This window comes from Canis lupus, chromosome 27 (genome assembly GCF_003254725.2).
Source record: "Canis lupus dingo isolate Sandy chromosome 27, ASM325472v2, whole genome shotgun sequence".
NCBI classification, from domain to species: Eukaryota; Metazoa; Chordata; class Mammalia; order Carnivora; family Canidae; genus Canis; species Canis lupus.
In genome coordinates this window covers 25,435,676-25,457,778 of record NC_064269.1, presented here as the reverse complement: position 1 = coordinate 25,457,778, position 22,103 = coordinate 25,435,676, and the positions used below count along the sequence as shown (strand labels likewise).

At 36.5% G+C, this 22,103-nt stretch overlaps 1 protein-coding gene across 10 annotated transcripts in view; it reads right to left on the bottom strand.

The window, feature by feature from the left end:
• Positions 1 to 778: 778 nt before the first annotated feature.
• The window catches only part of ABCC9 (ATP binding cassette subfamily C member 9), a 152,806-nt gene continuing 131,481 nt past the window's right edge, over positions 779 to 22,103 (bottom strand). For 8 of the 10 annotated variants that reach the window (XM_049102228.1, XM_049102223.1, XM_049102230.1 and 5 more), the window contains 9 exons: positions 20,315 to 20,416; positions 19,602 to 19,722; positions 17,922 to 18,052; positions 17,120 to 17,198; positions 14,326 to 14,434; positions 12,653 to 12,756; positions 9,811 to 9,944; positions 8,207 to 8,269; positions 779 to 3,651 (listed from right to left, as the gene is read on the bottom strand). In XM_049102228.1, coding sequence (XP_048958185.1) covers positions 3,514 to 3,651; positions 8,207 to 8,269; positions 9,811 to 9,944; positions 12,653 to 12,756; positions 14,326 to 14,434; positions 17,120 to 17,198; positions 17,922 to 18,052; positions 19,602 to 19,722; positions 20,315 to 20,416 — 981 coding nt within the window. In that variant the 3' untranslated portion in view covers positions 779 to 3,513. Of the gene's footprint in view, positions 3,652 to 7,334; positions 7,508 to 8,206; positions 8,270 to 9,810; positions 9,945 to 12,652; positions 12,757 to 14,325; positions 14,435 to 17,119; positions 17,199 to 17,921; positions 18,053 to 19,601; positions 19,723 to 20,314; positions 20,417 to 22,103 lie in introns of those variants that run through there. The other 2 variants (XM_049102224.1, XM_049102231.1) reach the window with 1 other exon arrangement.

The window sequence follows — 22,103 nt, the reverse complement described above, 5'->3', positions numbered from 1 at the left end:
TTCTGTGCATTGGTTTTATATCCTGCCGCTTTGCTGAATTCTTGTGTGAGTTCTAGCCATTTTGGGGTGGAATCTTTTGGGTTTTCCACAGAGTATCATGTCATCTGCCAAGAGTAAGAGTTTGACTTCTTTATGCCAATTTGGGTGCCTTTTCTTTCTTTTTGTTGTCTGATGACTGAGGCTAGGATTGCTAGTACTCTGTTGAACAACAGTGGTGAGAGTGGACATCCCTCATGTGTTCCTGACCTTAGGAGAAAAGCTCTCAGTTTTTCCTCATTGAGAATGATATTCATGGTCAGAATTTCATAAATGGCTTTTATCATATTGAAGTGTGTTCTCTCTATCTGTGAGGGATTGTAATCAAGAAAGGATAATGTACTTTGTCAAATGCTTTTTCTGCATCTGTTGAGAGGATCATATGGTCCTTGTTCTTCCTTTTATTAATGTAGTGTATCACATTGATTGATCTGCAGATGTTGAACCACCCTTTTAGCCCAGGAAAAAATTACATTTGGTTGTGATGAATAATCCTCTTAATGTACTGTTGGATCCTATTGGCTAGTGTCTTAGGGAGAATTTTTCCATCCATGTTCATCAGGGATATTGGTTTGTAATTCTCCTTTTTTGGGGTTGCATTTAACTGTAGATAATAGGTCAATAAGGGAATTGTCACAGAACTCCAAAGAATGCAGTACAGAATAAGTGATGAAAGATACATTGGAAGATAACTATAAAAATTGATCAATAAACCTTAGGGAAAAGTCCGGACATCCAGCTATTTAATTAAAGATGTTATAAAATTTATTGATATAGCTGTTTGACTTAATGGAAACTTCCACATAGAATCTATATATAAAAGTAATGAAGTGCATGACAAGTGGCAAATACGAAATAAAATTGTCAAAGTAGGGTATTATCTCAGCAGTTGGTGTTGATTTACATCTATTGATTATCTTGGCTGACACCCAATATTATTATAAGTGAAAGACTAATAACCCTATTTAATCAAGCAAAGAGAAAGAGTAATTTATTATATAATATCAAACCAGTATATTTTCACAGTAGAATAAACACAATCCGGGAAGTGAAGAAAATAACTCATTGTTTTAGGCACATGGCTAGTAGCGAGACTAATCAATGGATCAATCAACTATACTTATTAGGGCCTGCTATGGGCTAGACACTTCTATTAAATGCAGAGGACATAAAGACAGACAGACATGGTCCCAGATCTCAAATATCAGTTATGTGATCTCAAATACCAGTCTTTTGGTATCTAATCTAGAGCTAAGCTGATTTTTAAGTAGCTCATGAGTAGTAGCACAAAAACAGATGATGCACAATCCTTTAAGAGAAATTTTTTAAAAAATCTCTCAGTGATATTAGTAACCTTGTTATTTTTCATATAAATCTTTATGCATTTTAACAAATATTAAGGAATTAAAATTTATAAAATTGATTTTGGTTAATTAAATGTCAAATCTGTGAGTGTAAAATTTGATTTGGTTAAGGCTCATCTTTTATAGATATGTACCTATTTAAAAGTAAAATGTTATCTTGAGATGAGTCATCTCTATATTCAACAGATCATATATATAGCATATTAAATAATTTTAAAGTCATTCTTGACTTTATTCAATCAGCTTAGTTTTGTTAACACTAAAGTGGCTAAAAGATATGAGGGAACTAGTGATCACGTGGGTATCAAAATGATAAATGTGATTCTGTTTAGTGTAATTAGCTATGCTTCTCTTGACATTGCCTGTATAGTGGTATAATTTACAAGTATTGTGAGAGGTTACTTTTATGGGTAAATCCCCATTTCTCTGTGATAATGACATGTAAGTTGATAACCAGCTTTATGTAAATGCAGCCTTACAAAATACTTCCATGCCAGAAACATGCTCAGGAGATTTAGAATATTTAGAAAATATTTTCAGGATTGACTTAATAGTTACTGATTCTGTTTTGCTTAGCTTTCAGGAAACATTAGGAGGATTTTTCTTAATGAAGTTTTATATATACAACAAAGGGTAACAATTCAAGCTAAGTGACACAGAACATGTTTGTCCATCCTTATGGAACCTATTTTAGGTAAACATCAGAATTCTATATTTAGGTGAAGGTCCAATCATGTATGCCAGATAAACAAGTATTACAGATTTCCCAAGAGTGAGTACACAATACAATAAACTGAACACAAGAACTATAGGGAGGAAGCATAAATTCTCTTTTTTATCAATCATAATTCTTTAAAATCTAACAATGTCTGCAGGTCCCCATATGAAAATCCATGATATTTATACTAGTAGGGCACAGAATTGTAGTAGAAAGCTTTGGCTGCTTAGCATGACAGTGCAGGTAACTTTTAGTATTTTAAAATTTATTAATTTATATTTATGCAAAACATATCACTAATATTCCATCCACATTTGATTCACTCTTAACATGTACATTAAAAATTGCAACATTAAAAATCAATAACATTTTGATTCACTTTTTACATGTGCATTAAAATTAGAGCAGTACCAAATGGATACACATGTGACACCACTGGGCATTTATGTCAAAAAAAGTATACTCTTCCACTTTGAAATAGACACTTTTTAAATATATATTTAAATAGGCAAATGAGACCACTTGCCTATGCTCCTGAATCTTGAATAACGTGGAATTTTAGGGCTCAGGATCATAACCATATCCAGCGATAAATAGAGAGCTTTAGCTGGCCTGCTACTGAAAGACTGAATGTATTTACACTTTGAAGTTTAGTCTGGAAAAAACACATTATTCCCGATTCCCTGACTAGAGAGGGAAAAATGGAACCTTGAGTATAATTTTTCAAACATCCAAACTCTTTTCCATGATCTTTCTGGTTAAGGCTTTGGCTTTACAAAGCTACCATAAATGGTTTCTTGGTAACAGGAAACAATTTAGATGAGGAAAAGAGACTGGTTAAGGCAGCATCAGTATTCTAATGGTAATGAACCATTATTCTCCTCCAATAGATAATAGATTTGAGTGTTTTGTTTTCTCAGTGATTAGAGAACGTGTCCTCTTAATCCTCTTCCAATAACATCTGGGGACACCGACAAAAAGGGAAACATGTTCTTACATATAAGAGTATAACCATGAATACTCATGGTGACATCTATGCCTGAGAGATATTTACCAGACTTAAAATTATGAGAAATTATAGCTGTTGACTTACCACTTAAAGTAGCTTACATATCTTAAGACAGCCTGCTATTCTTAAAGGTAAAGTGGCTTAATCATTAGAAAATCATCAGTAATGAACATATGAAGCAGTAAAATCTTGGAAAACAAAATAAAAAAGAAATATCAACATAGGAAATACAATATTCATTGGTAAAGTGACATTGTAAATAAAACAAAAATTTTACACAAAAGTGTAAAAATTAAGATGCCACTTTCTGAAGGTCAAGCTGATGATCCATTAAGTAGGTTATAACTGCATTATTTTAAATCCCTGTATTGTTTAAAGAGATCCCTTCACATGTCTGCACGAACAAAAGAAGCGAAAACTCCATCTTCCCTAGCCAAGAGGCTTTCTGGAGTGTCATATTCTAAAATATTTCCTCGCTTCATCACAATAACCAGGTCTGCCGTCAGAATAGTGTGGACCCGATGCTGTGAGTGAAAAAAAATACACATATTTATTACAAATTTCAGGGCTTGAACCAAAGCAATGGAATATGCATACCAATTATTTATCTTGGGGTACTAGGGGGTACTAGAAGCACAGCCTCTTTTTCTGTCTTATTTAACACACCATTATTTACATACTTTTAAATACTGGTGAGTGTGTGTGACTGGGTCTTGGATGGGCTGTGTTAAATTCAGTGTAGCTAATATAGTAGTTTCAACACATTCATGGAAGTGTAAGGAGGCTAATTTTGTTTGTCAAATAATTAAATGATAAGAAGAACAATTGTGAACCAGTTGCGTTATAGTTTAGACTAAAATCATCTCTTGTGTAGAGTCAACTCATTTGTGGGCTAACACACAATTTGAAGAGCCCTGGAAGGTGGTTCAATTCTGGAAACACAATATGGGAAAGTCCATTCTGGCATGCAGTATTAGAATGGATTATCCAGGACTTTACACATGCTGTCTTTCGAGATCATTGCCACACACTTGTCCTCTCTTTTCACCTAGTACCCTTTGGAGAGAAGCTTTGGGATTAGTAATTAATAATAATAAAAGCTAGCACTTACTGAGTTTAAACTATACATTAAGTGCTTCACACACATACTTGTTAATCATCAAAACATTCCTCAAATATGAGTGTTTTCAATGTGTGAGATCATTGTGGCTCATAGAGATAAAGCAAAATCAAGAGATCACATAGATAATAAAAGCAGCAAAACCAGAATCAAAATCAGACTTATTGACTTCAAAGCATGAGACATTTCTGCCTTGCAAATTGTTTCATAGGGAGTATCTGCTATCTTTGAGGACTTTTCCACCAGCTATTTTTAGCGTTATGACTTAGAACATAGGCTTTGAGGTTAGACTGGGCTTGTTTTTTGCTTTCCGCACCTGTTTGGCTGTACAATCCTGATCAACAAACATAACTTTTATATGCCTCAAACTCCACATGTATAAAATGATGGTAATAACAGTACCTGCCTCACAGAATGGTGGTGAGGATCAAATGAGATAATCCATTAAAAAAAATTCAGCAGCTTGTCTGACACATACAAGCACATACTAAATGTCAGCTACTATTATTTTTTATTTTTAAAATTTATAAGGGAAAAATCTGTGCCATGGGTCTTTTTACTTCTCTTGGTAAGATACATGCTATGCAGTAGAAATATTATGTGAACGACAAATGTGAGACACATGTATTTTAAAATTTGTTAAAAGACACATTTTTCAAGGCACAAATAAACAGGTGAAATCTAGAAATCTATGTGAAGTTGTATGAAATCCAGTTGATTTTTTTTGAAGGAAGCTCCATATTTCATGTGGGGCTTAAACTCATGACCCTGAGGATCAAGAGTCGCATGTTCTAACAACTGAGCCAGCCAGGCATCCCATGAACTCCATTTTAATAATATATTTTAATCCAATATATTCAAGACATTTTATTGGATAACCAAAATAAAAACTATTAATGGTATCTTTTACATGTTTCTATTAGTACTAAGTCTTTGAAGGCCAGTGTGTATTTCACACTTACAACATGTCTTAAGCTGGACTACCCATATTTCAAGTGCTCAGTAGCCACATGTGGTTCTGGGTTACCATACTGAACCTGGACTATGCAGGTCAAAACATGAGCATGCTGATGCCAAACTCAGAAATATCATCTGCTTATCAGATACACAGTTTTCCAAAATGCCTTCTCCTAACAACTCTGAGTCCAACCTAAAGCCATCCCCAGGGCAAAGACCTATCTTCTGCCCTGGGCCCTTAAATGGGGTAATCTCAATGCTTATGCTTTCAGAGAAGCAAAAAGTCATGGTTTGGACAACTAGAGGAGAAAAGAAAGATAGATAGGGAGGATAATAAAGATGCCAAATCAGAACATGTACCACCGTTTCCAACATCCATAGACAAACCTATCATTCACTGAATAATTAGTAATTAAGAATATATATTTAGGAATTACTAAAATTTGCAGGATACTGTTTATTTATCTTTGAGAGAAGGCCGGAGTCACTAGTATACCCATGCATTTAGAAAAAAATAAACTTAAGGTTAATGAACTGGGTATTTTCCTTCCAAAAAAGATTAAGCCTTCAAAAACCATATCACAGATGCTAAAAAAAGAATCTGGCTCTAAATACATAAATAGAATGATATAAACATTGCCTTATTATGCTAAAATAATGGTTATTCAAGAAATAAAAATAAAAACATGGAAAAATATTGGCCAATAGAAATAAATATATGTGATGCTCATTTCATTAATCCAAATTCTTTTTTGCTTGAGAAAGTGTGGTTTCAATTATAAGAGCAATGATGCAATTTTCAAAATGCTCTAGAGAAATTAATCTAATCAAGAGTGATGAATAAATCACTTCCATAAATAAATGCCGTGTGCTATTTTGGTGCATGAAGGCTTCTTACTTTTAGAAGCCAGAGAAAGTTATCTTTTGAAGTTCTTTCACAATTTTCAGTTGTAATTAACAAAATTAACATAACAACTTTAAGCAGGGAAGAAAAATTAGTTACTGTTTAACAGAGGTAAAAATCATTCTACTAGAGTTCTATCACAGGTTGCTGGTGTTTTCTCTGTGCAAAGCCTGGGAAGAGGAGTTGGTCCCATGGTAATTCATCCTACCCATGGCCTTCTGTGTTCCAATGGGGAGGTATCTTAGGGGCCACCTCCTCATTAGTGGTCTTGAAGAATGAGTGAAAGATACAGAAGTCTATAGAAAAGTATTCAGTCAATGTAGGCAGACAAGAAAGAGAACCTAATTGTTTGATTAAAGATACAAATTATGCTCAAATCATCTTCCATAAACTAAATGGGGCCAAAAAAAAAAAAAAAAAAAACCTAAATGGGGCCAGTCAACAATACCATGCTTCATGCAGAAGAGAGAAAACTAGTCTTTTGAGTAGGCAAGGGTCTGCTTCCCTCCTTTTACTTGCTCGTTTAAGGACAATAGGAACTTCTCCTCCCCCCGCTGCCCCTACCCAAATATCTCCCTACTTTCTCCAGTGAGAAAATTCTGGAAATTTTAGAGAACTGTTTTTCAAGATAGCCAATTCTCTCATCTATTAAACCATTCACACTCTAGTATGAATGACTCAATCAGGTAACTCTCCTCCAGGACAGAGTTCATTGGGAAAGTGAGAGAAAAGTGGCTTTTTCTTTCCTTAGGCCTAGTGTATGGAAGGTGGGCCCTGATGGGAGTCATTTTCTGCCACTTTAAACAAGTGCACTTCAAGGAGTGCTCTTTCTCCATGCATCATTCCACAAAAATGGAAGCATCAGCAAACACTCCATACATAGCTTCTAGTATTCAACAGTTAGGCCTAAATAATTCTGTAAGTTAAAAACTGCGATCTTCAGGGCAGGTAAGGAACATGCACAGTATTTTTAAGGACACTTACAACCTATTCCCGAGGAATAGTGAAATTGGTCCTTAGGACAGAGGTAAATCTGATTCTCTTGCATTTACATATTAGAAAATTATACGTGTGCCTCATTCAGTATCGAACATAACTGAAGCAGGTGGTTGAGCCGATTGATGTGAGAATGCTCTGTAGGTAGTTCCCTCACCACACACCATCCCCACTTTAATCACTGTGTTAGCCCTGCCTGACTGAGGGGATTCCCCTAAGATAACTACCAGAGAATGGGATAGTTGGCAGAGTAGCTGATGACGGTCTACTTGTTGGTCATCACCAAAGTGGAAAAGAGGCCATTCTTGTGGGCGAGCAAGTTTGGAACAGTGTCACACTCCACTAAAATACCCTCAGAGAAGACTAAAACAAGACCTGCATCCAAAATAGAAGAGACACGGTGCTGGAGAGAAAAGAGAAATGGAAAGACAAGAATCAGCAAGAGGGAAAATGTCCAGGTGATTCATTTAAAAAAGTTCTTGTGAAACATTAAGCCTAACTGTGAGCAAGAATCCATCCATCTGCAAAGAGGAAGAAGAAAATCATGGCCTACTTTAAGTCAGCTATTACAAATACAAAGATTTGGGCAATTCTTCAATTTGATTGGTGCTCGGAGACAGCATCTGCCTCAGCTGTGATTTATCTCATAAAGCCTTCCTTTTTTAGATAGTTAAGTGAATAGAAACCGAAATTCAGTGTACGCAGTAGCAGAACTGGCAGTCCTGTTGAAGAATTTTGCTTCTGAAACTGCTCATCAGATGATTTGATTATTGAAACGCGAATTATCCTATATGAACTACCATCTGTATCTAGTGAAAAAACACAGGCATTCCTGCTGGAATCCTTAGAGCTAGGATAACCCATCATTGTAAATTAGGAGAGCTAGTTTGGGGATAGTTTGGGGAAAAAAACAGTTTGGGGGAAGAAAAGATAATATAAAGGCTTTCAGAGCATAGCTGTGTTGTTTTGTACAGATAAAGAAGCACTGGCAGAGAAATATATAATTCAACATATGGATATCTGAATTGCTCCAAAATAAAGATTATTTAATCTTGGAACAAAAACCAAAGAGGAATAAATCAGCCCCATCTCCAATACTTACAGCTATTGTAACAACGGTGCGGTCTGCAAAAGCCGTCATTACCACTTTCTGCAAAATGTTTTCCTGCCAAAAAATAAATTAATTAAGTCTGAATTTTCTCTGGACTCCATTCTCTCGCCATACTATTTTGTCCTTGAGAGTAAAGTACCCCATCCCCAGGCCCAATCCCTTCAGAGAACTCCCAGCTCCTGCCTTCTGTGTAGGTGCAACAGGGAGTAGTCCCTGAAGAAAGCTTCTGCTGGGTTCTGTACACATCTTCAAAAGGCAAATAAAACTCAGTGATAATAATGACTGATAGATTTGGTACCAGGGAACTGAAAGGGGAAAATGAAATTAAATGGGCATGGAAATGCTCACTTGAGTTATGTCACAAATAGTAATGAATAAAACCCTAAGATGGTGTTAACTTTTGGGTCAGAAAAGGAAAAAAATAAAATACATGCTCCAACTTTGGATTTTGACTCATAAAAGAACCATCCAGGCAAAAACCATTTTTATTTCCACCACAAAATGTTACCATTATATTTTGAAAGATATTCTGGGTAAAGATTTTCTCTCTCTCCTAGAGAAAAACTTGATTCCTAAGTCTGAATTCCTGTCAAATGGCCCATTGCCAATTAATTCATTCTCCCTTTCTCTCTCATCTCTACTGAGGCTATATTATAATAAGCCCAATATTCTAAGTCCTTAGCAATTAATACTAATTTTGATGTAGTTATGCTTATTTAGTGAATTGGCTTAATTAGAAACTATTTTATTGCTTTAAATTCTGTTAACTTTGAGAAGGATATATAGCTTTGTATAACTGATTAGTCTTAATAAAAAGAAATGATGTCAAATTAGCATCTCCATATATAATAGGCTGTTAATACACAAACTGTTTCACCTTTTTTGGATATTTTTTTACCGAATGTAGAGTGTTCAGCAAGAGAGTATCATGTTTGTGGATTTTTAAAAATTTTTATCCTTTCTGATGCCAAACTTTTAATATCAAGTTAACTTGTATAAGAACAACATTGATTGCTAGTGCATACAGTTTGTGGTTTAATGTGACATTTTCTCCACTCAATCACAGCCTTCTAGACAGATCCTTCTTGGCATATTTAACAGTTTTAAATAACTTCCTTCAAAAGACAGTTTCTGGCTTGCTACCATGAACACACTGAGAAGATCATTATTAATTCTAGTGAATCCTTCTTCTTCAAATTGCTTTAGAAAATAATGATTGATTTTTGGTTAGGAATTTCTATTAAATAGAGATTTAAATACTTCATTTTATAACTTCCATGGCATAAGCCTTGAACATTTGAATACAGTACAGTACTCTCATCAACTGAGCAGTGGAATTTGATTGTTTTAAGCATTTATTAAAAAGTGATGGCAAATTAATTTTATGTACTGGCAGTAGGAACTCCTTTAAAGCTGTCATGTCTCCTTTATTGTGATTCTGAATGTGCTACCATCAGTTGATTAAAGAGATAAATGAGAAGATACTCAAAACAACGGTACTGAGGACTTTGCACCCAATGGAGAGAAAATACGTTGTAATTTTCATGTGCATTTCTCTAACTCTTCAATTTAAAAAGTGCAGATAATGCACTCACTGTGGCCATGTCAATGGAAGCTGTTGCTTCATCCATGATGAGAATGCTGCTCTTGCGGACAAAAGCTCTAGCAAGGCAAAACAGCTGTCTCTGTCCAACACTGAAGTTCTCCCCACCTTCGGTGACAATTGCATCTACATCAGAGAGAGAAGCAAGATTTCATTAAAATGATACTAACATTTTCCTTGAGCAAAGTAGGGAAAAGTAGGAATGTCCTACAAGAGCATGCTGGATCTCACTGTACTGCTGCATTAGAAACGTGAAGAGGAATTTTACTTTGGAAAAATGAAGATGATCCTGAGCCATCCTAATTTTGACAAAAGGTTGTAAATTACCTCCTTATAGTAGGATATAAAATACTGGTAAGCATTTTGAAGACTGGAAAACCTCAGAGGTTTCTCAGATCAGAAATGACATTCTTGACTCCCATATTCGTTCTCTTTTCATCATATACTATCCCACTGAACTGTAAGCTCCATGTGGTTAAGGACCGGGTTTGTTTTTGTTCATCAGTGTATCCTCAGCACTTGGTATCTGACATAACAGCTGAATAAAACATTGTTGTATAGATAAATGAATGTCACATCCTCACTGTCATTTTCACTTTTTTTTTTTTTTTTGGATTCCATCCACATTTCATAAACTGTCCTACTGTGAGTTTAAGATAAATTCTGTTTCCAAAATACCCTTTTATTAGAATTCAAACAGTTTGTAGTAAGGTCCTGGGGGTAAATTTCTATTGATTATATTCTCATTGCATTGAATTCTTAATGATTTTTTAATGGTTGGGTGCTATGCCTTTATTTTCTAATTTTTCATTTACATAATAAATAAGGAGGGTGCTAGAAATGATGAATGTTCTTCACCAGAGTTGGCCTGAACCAGATCTTTTTTCTTTTTTTCTTTTTTTTAGATTTTATTTATTTATTCATGAGAGACACAGAGAGAGAGGCAGAGACACAGGCAGAGGGAGAAGCAGGCTCCATGCAGGGAGCCCGATGCGGAACTCGATCCCGGAACCCCAGGATCACACCCTGGGTGTGAAGGCAGGCTCTAAACCGCTGAGCCACCCAGGGATCCACAGATATTTTTTTCTTAAATATTTTATTTATTTATTCATGAGAGACACAAAGAGAGGGGCAAATACACAGGCAGAGGGAGAAGCAGGCTCCCTTCTGGGAGCCCGATGTAGGACTCTATCTCAGGATCTCGGAATCATGATCTGAGCCAAAGGCAGATACTCAACCACTGAGTCACCCAGGTGTCCCTGAACCAGATCTTTATCAAACAATTGATGTAATCTTTATGTAGAGAATGAGCATAAACAACATTCAATTACATAGTGTAAGTATAATCACCTGTTGCATACGCTGTACTATAACCCTTGAACACGGTGCTCATAATTCAAAACAGGTTCATACGTCTTTTGTGTTGAGTGAAGAGGACTAAAAAATCATAATTGCCTGTATTCCCAATTACTAAAGACCTAAACACCACAGGAGAAGGGTCGGTATGCATTATCAATTTCTCAAGTAGACTTGCTGGGCTTTCCATGCAAGACATCAAAATTATAATGGGAAAGTTCATCCAGATCCCTGGAATTTCTCTCACAGTTTGACACTGGCAAGGTTAATAAAGCTATCCTTTAAGACATGGTATCTCATTTCTGTTTGTGGGATGCCTTTCCCTTAGGACTTAATTAAAATCACAAAAGGTATTGTTTCTGAGCAGGCCCTCCTTCCCAAATAAACTTGGTGCTATTTTGTGAGGTTTTTTTTTTTTTTAAATACCAAAACAACACGATCAATATGGCAACTACATGTTATGTATTAAAATTAGAATATCAGCCAACTCTTATCTTTCTGACTGCTTTCTTAAATGAGTTCAGATTTTAAGAGAGCAAAAGCCCAAAATTAGGGATATTCATCATTTTTATGAATTAAAGCCTGCATTGTATACTTTTTGTTGTTTTCTTAATCATGTTCTTTCATTATTCATGTTGTTATTTTATTCTGTCACGAGTTATTTGCCAGAAATTGTCTCTCTCTGGGACTAAATTTATATCAATGATTGTTTGAGTATGTCTTATCCCTTACAAGGGTAGCTAAAAGTGAGATTGCAGCAAGGTCATAGAACATAATATCTTCACAAAATTATGTCACATAAATATAAGGAATAGGTAGGCCCTCCTGTCAACAAAGAAAATGGCTGCCAATGTGGAGAAACTGCCTACTCCTACATGGTATTGATTAGTCTGAACCTAGTAGCCTCTTCAATCCTCTTACGCACTTACTGGGGGCCAGGGGTCATGTAAATCACATGAGTAGAATGACCACAAGGAAATATTCTGATTCAAATGACCTGTATTACTGGAGCATCTGGGTGGCTCAGTCGGTTAAACGACTGACTCCTGATTTCAGCTCAGGTCATGATCTTAGGATCTTGAGATTACGCTCTGCACTCTGCGTGGAGCCCATTTGAGATTCTATCTCTCCCTCTCCTTCTGCCCCTCTTCCCCCTTACTTGCATTCTCACGGGAATGTGCACTCACTCTCTCTAAAAAAAAATAAAACAAATTTACCTGTACCACTGAAGATGAAAAGACTAAAGAGTTAAATGTACTAACTGGGATATTATGGAATGTTCATATAGAACAGAATTTGTTAGAAGTTTCATTCAATGCAAAATCATTAGATTTTGAAGTGTCCTAATGATCTTTTGGAGGTTATTTTAAATATAAGGGAATTTAACATGCATTATGTGATTCTAGCATAAAATATAGGCAGAGATATATAGAATTAATTGAATACGTAAAAATAAATGTATTGTCTAGAAAATATACCTAGACCTCCAGGTAGGGATTTGACCATATTCTTCAGCTGAGCAATTTCTAGAGCTTCCCAGAGTCTGTCGTCAGTGCATTTACACTCTGGATCTAAATTAAATCTGTAGGGGAAAAAAAATAAGTTGTTTAGTCAATAAATAAAAATAAAGGAATTTTTACATGTTTGCTTATTGCTGTTCTTTCCTTAAAATATAAGTCATATTTATTTTGATTATTGCTATATCCCTTGTACCTAGAACAGTGCTCAGGATAGAGCAGGCATTCAGTTCATGTTGAGTGAATAAATGAATGACCTTAATGTTATGAAAAATTTTTTCTGATATATAATTAGTAAGATTATATGCAAGATATGACATAATAAAATTCATTATGTGGATTTATCCACTTTCATATTACATTTAATGTAACCTGAATAGTATCTAGCAAAGTGTTTTACAGAACCGACGGTTATATGGGAACATGTAATGTAACCTTAGAAGAACCATGCTGCACCAACCACAATACTGGTCTTCATAATAAATCTAATCAGACATATAAATTCACTATGGCATTGCTAAATAACTGGATACATCTGCAACTTTTAATTAAAGTGGTTTTACAGCTGAATATTGAGTGATCTTACATCTATTTTCTCTTCAAGACAAAAGGAAGTGGGAGTACTTCTTTGTAATTAAGGTAGAGGAGGGGAGCAAGAGAGAACAAAGGATTGATGCAATGAGAGACATGACCTGGTGGATAATGCCATAGTGGACTTTGGAGTCAAACTTTATTTAGAATTGTGGTTCTACCACTTACTAAGTGTATAAACTTGGACAAGTTAGAGCTGCTCTTAGGTTCAAAATTCTCATCTGTAAAATGAGGATAATAATATGTACCCTAGAGCAGTGCTTTGAGGACTTATATTTAAAGCAATATATTTAAATATAGAGACAATATATTTAAAGCACTTAGCAGGTAGTAGATACCGATACCGCCATTCTTTTTTTTTCTTTCTGTGGGAAATCATAAACTAGACACAGAGAAGATTGTAGCAGCTTCTTTTTTTTTAATTTTTAAAAAATTTTTTTAAATTTTTATTTATTTATGATAGTCACACACAGAGAGAGAAGAGAGACACAGGCAGAGGGAGAAGCAGGCTCCATGCACCAGAAGCCCGACGTGGGATTCGATCCCGGGTCTCCAGGATCGAGCGCCCTGGGCCAAAGGCAGGCGCTAAACCGCTGCGCCACCCAGGGATCCCTGTAGCAGCTTCTTAAAAGCAATTTTGGCTGAAAGAAAAATTGTGAGAGATGAGGGAATCAAGGGATTAACCGAACTCAGTATCTGCTGAGCCCAAGCCAGATGCATAAGTGATAGGCAGGATATCTGTAGGACAGAACACCTTAGAAATGTCTGCCAAGAATCACTGCCCCAAGTACAGAGGAAAAAGTAACTTTTGTGGAGTCAAACTGAAAGAGCAGACCTCCTGGAAAAACATAAAGGACTGGCTTCTGTAGGTTATTTTAGCAACTCTAGGGTTTCCCAAACCAAATTGTTGGCCAGAATATTTCATTTTATCATCCTGATAATGTCATTCACACCCACCTGAAAAATTGTTCTGAGTAAAACCCTTCTAAGAGCCAAAAGGTAAACCCTGCGACATACGGGTTTCTGTTGAATACATCACCCACCTAATAGAGCCACTGAATAGTATTGGATCCTGCAAAATGATTGAAAGTCTAGAACGTAGTGTGTGCAGTGGTAGTTTTGAAATGTCTATTCCATCAATGACGATCTTTCCTGTGAAACAGAAACAAAAAATTACAGGCATGTAGTAAAATCAAAAGTAAAATAATATTCGTTTACAAGTTGAAAGTACTTTCCTACTTCAGGGTTGTAACTCAGAAGATGAAGCTTTCCATTTAGGTTACAAACATCATTATGCATCTCTAAGAAAAATATACATTTTGGTGATATTGTCTCTTTCTTATATATTTTCTCTTAAATAGATTCTTAGTTCTTATTCAGTTTCCATGGTTCATATAAACCAAAAGTACTTTTTCTCTTTAACAGGTCCTCTTCCTTCCAACATTTCCTAGTTCCCTGCTTTATTTTCCTTCACAAGATATTTTATATGCCTTTACCTATCTTTTGTTATTGTCTCTTTCTCCCAACTAGAATAAAAACTCCTTGAAGACAGTGACTTTTGTCTAAATTATTCACTTTTATTGATTGAACAGTACAGAGTATTGCAAATAAGAAATGAAATTCTATGACATAGATACCAACTTTTAATGAATTTCTCCATAGTGTATTTAGGCTTATTAGAAACCTGTGCAATCTTGATGTCTTTCCCTCAAGTTGATAGGTTATTTTATCATACCATTTTGTGCAAAGATAGTACTGGCATATGAAATGAGCCAGGCAAAGAATGCCAAGTGGAGTCTCTTTTCCAGCTAGATTTAGATGCAAGAGGAGGCAAGGTGATCAGCTCAAATTTTCATTCAGGAACAACACACATTATCTATTAAAACCTGAATAGCTTAATGCTAAACAAGAGAATCAGTCATTGATAGTCACATGGGGCCTGACATCACATTTCTGGATTCATGAGGAAATGGCTAATCTAATACATTCAGTTATAACTATAGATTTGGTTTTTTTAATGAAAAGTGTCAATCAAATTGCCTTTGGATCATGTAACTGACTTCTAATGCAGATCCACTGAAAGTCTGTAAAGCATCTGTGTATTACTACTAGCCGTGGAAGAGCAAGCTGCTAACTCAGCGCCTGATGCCTACTCTGCTCCTGAATCTAAACCCCAAAGAGACTGCAATTACTGTAGATCATCTCTGTTGTTCATTAACTGACCTCTTCATCTCGCAGAGCTGTTGTATAGATTAAATTAAATAATACAAACTGTCAAGTACAATAAAAATGTGAGGTACAATAATCATCGCAATCATTTCAGACAATAATATGAAGCACTTTCTTGAGCTAATGATCAGGCACATTGCTGGAGCCCCTTTTACTCAAGATGGTTTATGTGCTGGCCTATTTATAGTCCACTTGCTAGACTAAATAATGCGTCATATTTCTTCTACAGCAATGATTAAATTATTTCCATGTATCATATTATTAATAATTTTGTGGATGAGTAAATATTTTTGTATACTGTCAACATGTGCTTGGCACTTTGCAGGTTACCACCCCACAAAATGTTCAACATCATTAAACCATGTTATTAAGATGATGGTAAGAGTCATGCGCCTAAATTAATAATGCAGATCACTTACCTCCTTGCATTTTTTTCCTTTGATGGAAATGGATGTTTTTAGTTTGAGCAAAGCAAGACAGTCTTCCTTTCTCTCCCTTCCCCTTGAAATGCCACCTTCATCTACTGTTATTCAAAACGGATGGCTTTGTTTTCATTTTATCAGTTTGTTAGAATTCTTTAACAACAGTCTTTAGGGGATCCTGGGTGGCTCAGTGGTTTAGCGCCTGCCTGCAGCCCAGGGATCGAGTCTGGGATCGAGTCTGGGATCGAGTCTGGGATCGAGTCCCATGTCGGGCTCCCTGCATGGAGCTTGCTTCTCCCTCTGCCTGTGTCTCTGCCTCTCTGTCTCTGTGTATCTCTCATGAATAAATAAATAAAATCTTTAACAAAAAAAAAAAAACAAACAACAATCTCTAGAGGGGAGTTTGGAGCTAATAATTTTTTTAAAATTTTATTTATTTGCTCATGAGAGACACACACACACACAGAGGCAGAGACACAGGCAGAGGGAGAAGCAGGCTCCATGCAGGACTCTATCCCAGGACTCCAGGATCACGCCCAGAGCCAAAGGCAGGCGCTAAACCGCTGAGTCACCCAGGGATCCCCTAGAGCTAATAATTTTATTAGCAATTCTATGTTGATTCTTCTAGACTATTTATCTGGGACACCTGCTTCAATCCATGGGTTGTAGGACACAAAGTCCTTATAAATATTTGCTTTTTATTTCTGCGGGATTAGGTAAATCGATGTTGCATTTTTTAACAAATATTTTATTTATTTATTTGACAGAGAGAAAGTGAGAGAGCACAACCAGAGGGAGCAGAAGAGGGAGAGGGAGAAGCAAGCTCCCCACTGAGCAGAGAGTCAGATGCAGGCTCCATCCCATTACTCTGGGCTCCTGACCTGGGCAGAAGGCAGGTGCTTAACTGACTGAGCCACCCACACGCTCCAGATGTTGCATTTTTTCTTTCCTTTTTTTTTTTTTTTAAGATTTTATTTATTTATTCACGAGAGACACAGAGAGAGAGAGAGAGGCAGAGACACAGGCAAAGGGAGAAGCTCCCCTACAGGGAGCCTGATGTGGAACTCAATCCTGGAACCCTGGATCATGCCCTGAGCCAAAGGCAGATGCTCAACCACTGCAACAGGTGTTGCATTTTTTTAACGAAAAGCACCATATAGCCAATGAAAAAAATTTAGTGACTTACCATCAAATATATCAACCATTCTGAAGAAAGCCAGAGATAATGATGACTTCCCACTGCCAGTACGACCGCATATGCCCACCTATAAATAAATGTCACCCAGAGAGAAAAGGACTCAGAAAAAAGACATAAAATGGTCAAAAATTTTTTTAATTTAGACAAGATACCATGGTGAGACTGCACCTCTATTTAAATAATTATAATAAATCCTCATTCTTTTCTTAGGTCTCCTTTCTGTATCATCATTAAGATAAAAACAGAGTCCTCACCAAATGTTTAATGATTTCATTCTAACTCTTTTTTATGTGGTTGTGTTGTTTTCCCTTAATGGCTTAATTTTTGCATTTAGTATATAATGAGCCTAATAAATAAGTATTTGATTTTATCTTAGAAGTGATGATTTTATAACAAAAAGACTGACTCCAATTTTTATGCACATTTTCTCTTTTTAAAGTAGCTAAAAAAATCATGTTGGGACTAAAACTAGGACAAATGCTAAAGTTCTGAAGGGGATGTCTGATATGGCTATGAGCCATACTGCTCATACTGTGTAATTTGGAAAAATACACATATAGTTGATTTTCTTGATCTTTATGGGAGACTAATGAACAGCAATACATCTTAGAGAACATGTATTTTATCCTCCTCTTTTCTCTTTTATGTAGATAATTTGACCTCTAAAGTATAGGGAGTATTATGCGAGCCCAGTGAGATTATACTTGGCTTAATGTCTCAAGAGCTTAGGTAGTGACCCAGTGGCTCCATCCACTGATTTGTATGAAACAAATGGCAGTGAATTCCATACCTTTTGCCCAGGTTTGATGTAAGCCTTGACGTGTTTAAGAACAGGTTTCAGATTATTTTCATATCTGACACACAGATCATGAATCTTGATCTCTCCTTCCTGTGGCCAATGTTCTGGAACTTGAGAAGGGTCTAAGGGGTGAGGGTGGAGTAAGGCAAGTCAGAGAGAAAAGGAGAGAGGGAGAGAAAGAGAGAGGAAGACAGAGGGAGAAAGAGGGAGGGGAGAGAGAAAGGGAGAGGAGAGGGAAAGAAAAGAGAGGGAGAGAAAAGGGGAGAGAGGGAGGGAGAAGGATGGAGAAGGAAGGAAGGAAAAAGAGGCAGGAAGAAACATACAAATACTTATATACATTTATACAGACAAACATATACATTTTTATAAATTTAAAGTAATACTGAACCAAATTCTGTATCTTTTTAAAATTAAAATTACATTCAGAATAAAGGCCTATTGATCATGAACTTTCAAAGTGTTTTTTGAAGAATGAACTATCATGTGTTTTCTGCATTCCATCACTTGATTCTATTGAAGATAGTTTATCTCTGAATTGATTCATTTGTTCAGTCAGTCAGTCATCAAACTTTTGATCAAAGATGTGAGAGGTGTTGTGCAAGATGCTGGGATATGGAGATGAAAGACATGTCTCAAGGTGTTCCTTGTGTCCTGGGGGAAGCATCAGGATCTATAATACTGCATAGTACATGGTGGAGTCCAACCCAAGGTGCTCTGGGAGCATAGATGGTGGTAACCTGAGTGTTCCAGGAAGGTTTCAAGAGAAGATGGTGCCTGAGATGAGTCTCAAAGGATAAGGGATGGGGAGATTTGTTTCAAAAGTATATGGAGAGAATAAAGAAACCATAGCATGTTGGTATGGCCCAGAGTAAAAGGCGTGTGGACAGATGATGAGAGAGGATACCAGGTAGGTTGACAAGGATCGACTAATAAAGAGTCTAATAATCTTAGCTAACTTATCTGGATTTTGTCCTTGAAGACCTGGATAGCTACTGAAGGATTTAGGCAAAATAATGCATTTTAAGCATGAAATCTGAATTTAAGAAAGATCATTCTGTCTTCAGTATTGAATTTCCTGCCAATCTTATCTTTTTTTTAAAAGATTTTTTTGAACTTATTCATGAGAGACATGGAGAGAGAGAGAGAGAGAGAGAGAGGCAGAGACATAGGCAGAGGGAGAAGCAGGCTCCATGCAGGGAGCCTGATGTGGGACTGTGGATCCCAGGATTCTGGGATCATGCTCTGAGCTGAAGGCAAACACTCAACTGCTCAGCCACCCAGGCATTGCCCTGCCAATCTTATTTTAAGCAAAGCTAAGAATCTCAGTGAGTAAGATCCAAGTTTCTTCATAGCTAATTTAATATGATCTTGAGAAAGAGAACACAATAGTTCATAGTATAGGTTGGTAATGAGTGTAATAAAGTCCAAATACTTTTAAATTTTTTTTAATATTACTAAATAATAGCTACTTGGAGTCTGGTTGTATCACAAACTTTTCAGGCCTAGTCATATCGTTTCAGGTGTAACTCATAAAGCAAAGTCAAGATGAGAAGAGATTCTCTGGATATTAAAGTGGAAAACAAAAGCAAAAATAACAATGTGTCTGACACACAACTATTATTTGTATAAAACAAATATTTAAGTGAAACAATATAATATTCAGAACAATACCCATAGTGCCTTCATAGTTCTCAGACTCCATGGTCAAGAAACTGTTCACTTTCTTCACTGCCCCCATCTGGACCTCCAGGTCAGCCAAGTTCCTCACAACCCAATTCAAATAATTGGTTATCTGTGTCAGGTGACCAAAAAAAAAAAATTAACACATTTTAAATGAAGTAACGATCTTTGTAATCACTGGATATTTTAGGATAGGATGACTTGGACACTTAGTGTACATCATATGGTACAATTCATAAGTGCTGCAAGATATTAGAGACCAGGGAGAGTGTCATGGGCTCAAGCGGGCAAAGGAGGTGCCCACTCTTCTTCAAGGGTCCTCACATGTCAGTGTTTTTAAACTGTCCTCTGATTTCCCCGTACAAGTTGTATGTACCTCTGCTTGCATCTATCTTGTTTATATTTGTATTCATTTTAGTGTCCCCAAATAGGTTGTAAACAACTTAGGACAGGGATCTCAGCCTTGGGAGTGTGCTCCCTGTTGATTTTGAGGAGTTTCTAAAAATCAATTTGCATTATCAGAACTGAATCCACTCTGCCCTAAAATGCAGCCAATTGGCTTTGGGCCCCCATCTCCTATTATTTGCAAGATGTCATGTAGTTATGAGTGTTAATCTGTTCCTTTTATATCCATGAATAAGAGTTGATGATAACTATAGTACCTTCACCACTACATGAAAAGAAATGTTTTCTTCCATACCTACCGTAAGTGCATACAGAAGACCCAAACCCACCAATCCAGAATTGGAAGAGCCACTGATGGATGCAATAGATGCAGTGAGGACAATGCAAGCTCCCAGATAATCCTAGAAACAAGCAAGAAAAAATGTTAAAGGATTTTCCTTGAGTTCTTTTTTTTTTTTTTAAGAGTTTATTTACTTATTCATGAGAGACAGAGAGAGAGGCAGAGACACAGGCAGAGGGAGAAGTAGCCTCCCTGTAGGGAGCCTGATGTGGAACTCAATCCCAGGACCCCAGGATCATGACCTGAGCCAAAGGCAGGCACTCAACCACTGAGCCACCCAGGCTCCCCAATTTTACTTGAGTTCTTAAACAAAAGAGCCCAATCAATTTAGAGAGGTGATCACTGAAACAGTACGTTATTTCTTGTGTGTCCTCTTAAGTTTCTGAGGAAGACTACCTAAGATATGGGTGAATCCTAACTCACCATATTAGGGCTGGAGTGGGGGTAATTCAGTGATATAATGATCTCATTATATCTACACAGAAATGGAATCAGGGAAGTTAAATAACTTGCCAGAAATTCAGCTGCAATTTGTGGCCCAACCAGTGTCAGAAGTAGGATTTCTTTTTCTCCTCCCCTCCCCTGTGCCCTCCTTCCTATCACAATAGGTTGCCAGACAAGTAATTATTTAGGAACTTGATTTACTACCTTAAATTTCATGTATGCTTATGTCTGGGTTGTGATCTAGCTCCCTTATGTGATATAGTAAGGGCTCTGCAAAAATTTGCATCTGGTTAACTTGTTGAGATTCATATCTAAACTGTCAAATATCTGGGCTCAGAGTCTGGGACATTAAATCTCCAGATTCCATATAAATAAGAATAAGGGTTACATGTGCTCATAAATGGGAAATGTGGGCCTCTCTTAGAGCATTTGAATTGTCTATGGCTCAGTGATAAACTCTTTTGTGAAATTTCAAAAATTCACTGAGGGCCAGTCTTTAACTCAAATAAGAAACAGGGCACATCTGTCTATCTTTATTTTTTTTTAAGATTTTATTTATTTATTTTAGAGAGAAAGAAAGAGCACAGGGATGGGGTTGGAAGTAGGGGTGCTGGAGAATCAGAGGGAGAGACAGAGAATCTTAAGCAAGCTCCATGCCCAGTGCGGAGCCCAACACAGGGTTTGATCTCATGACCCTGAGATCATAACCTGAGCTGAAATCAAAAGTCAGATGCTTAACCCACTGAGCCACCCAGAGGTGCCCCACATATGTCCATTTTCGAATTCTACTTCCTTCTCCATTTCCTGGCACTCTTAGCCATTATTATGTCTTATCATTTGAAAAAGAAATCTTAAAAACTTTTCATGCTGCTAAGTCCTATGTCCAAGAAACTGGAGGCATTTCAGGCATTAGTACTTCTAGAACTATTTCAAGTCTCATCTCATGTGTGATCTTTCTAGCTAGATATGTCTCTGATCTCTCAAAAAAAAAAAAAAACAACTAATAATTAGGTGATAAGACTTTAATGATAGTAACAGAGTGTTTAACATACTGGAGTTAACAAATGAAGTTACTCAAATCAGCTCACATGTGTGCATTCCTGCCTCTTTTTAAACAGCTCCAAAGATTGACTCTGGAGGAGCAATCAATAATCCCAACCTTGAATTCAGAGATCTGGGCTCAGATGCTGACTTTGCCAATTACCAGACAAATAATTTAAATCCCTTTGAAACTCAGTTTCTTTGGAATATAGAAACGATACCTAATTCAAAGACTTCCAAAAGACTAAAAAAAAAAAATAATA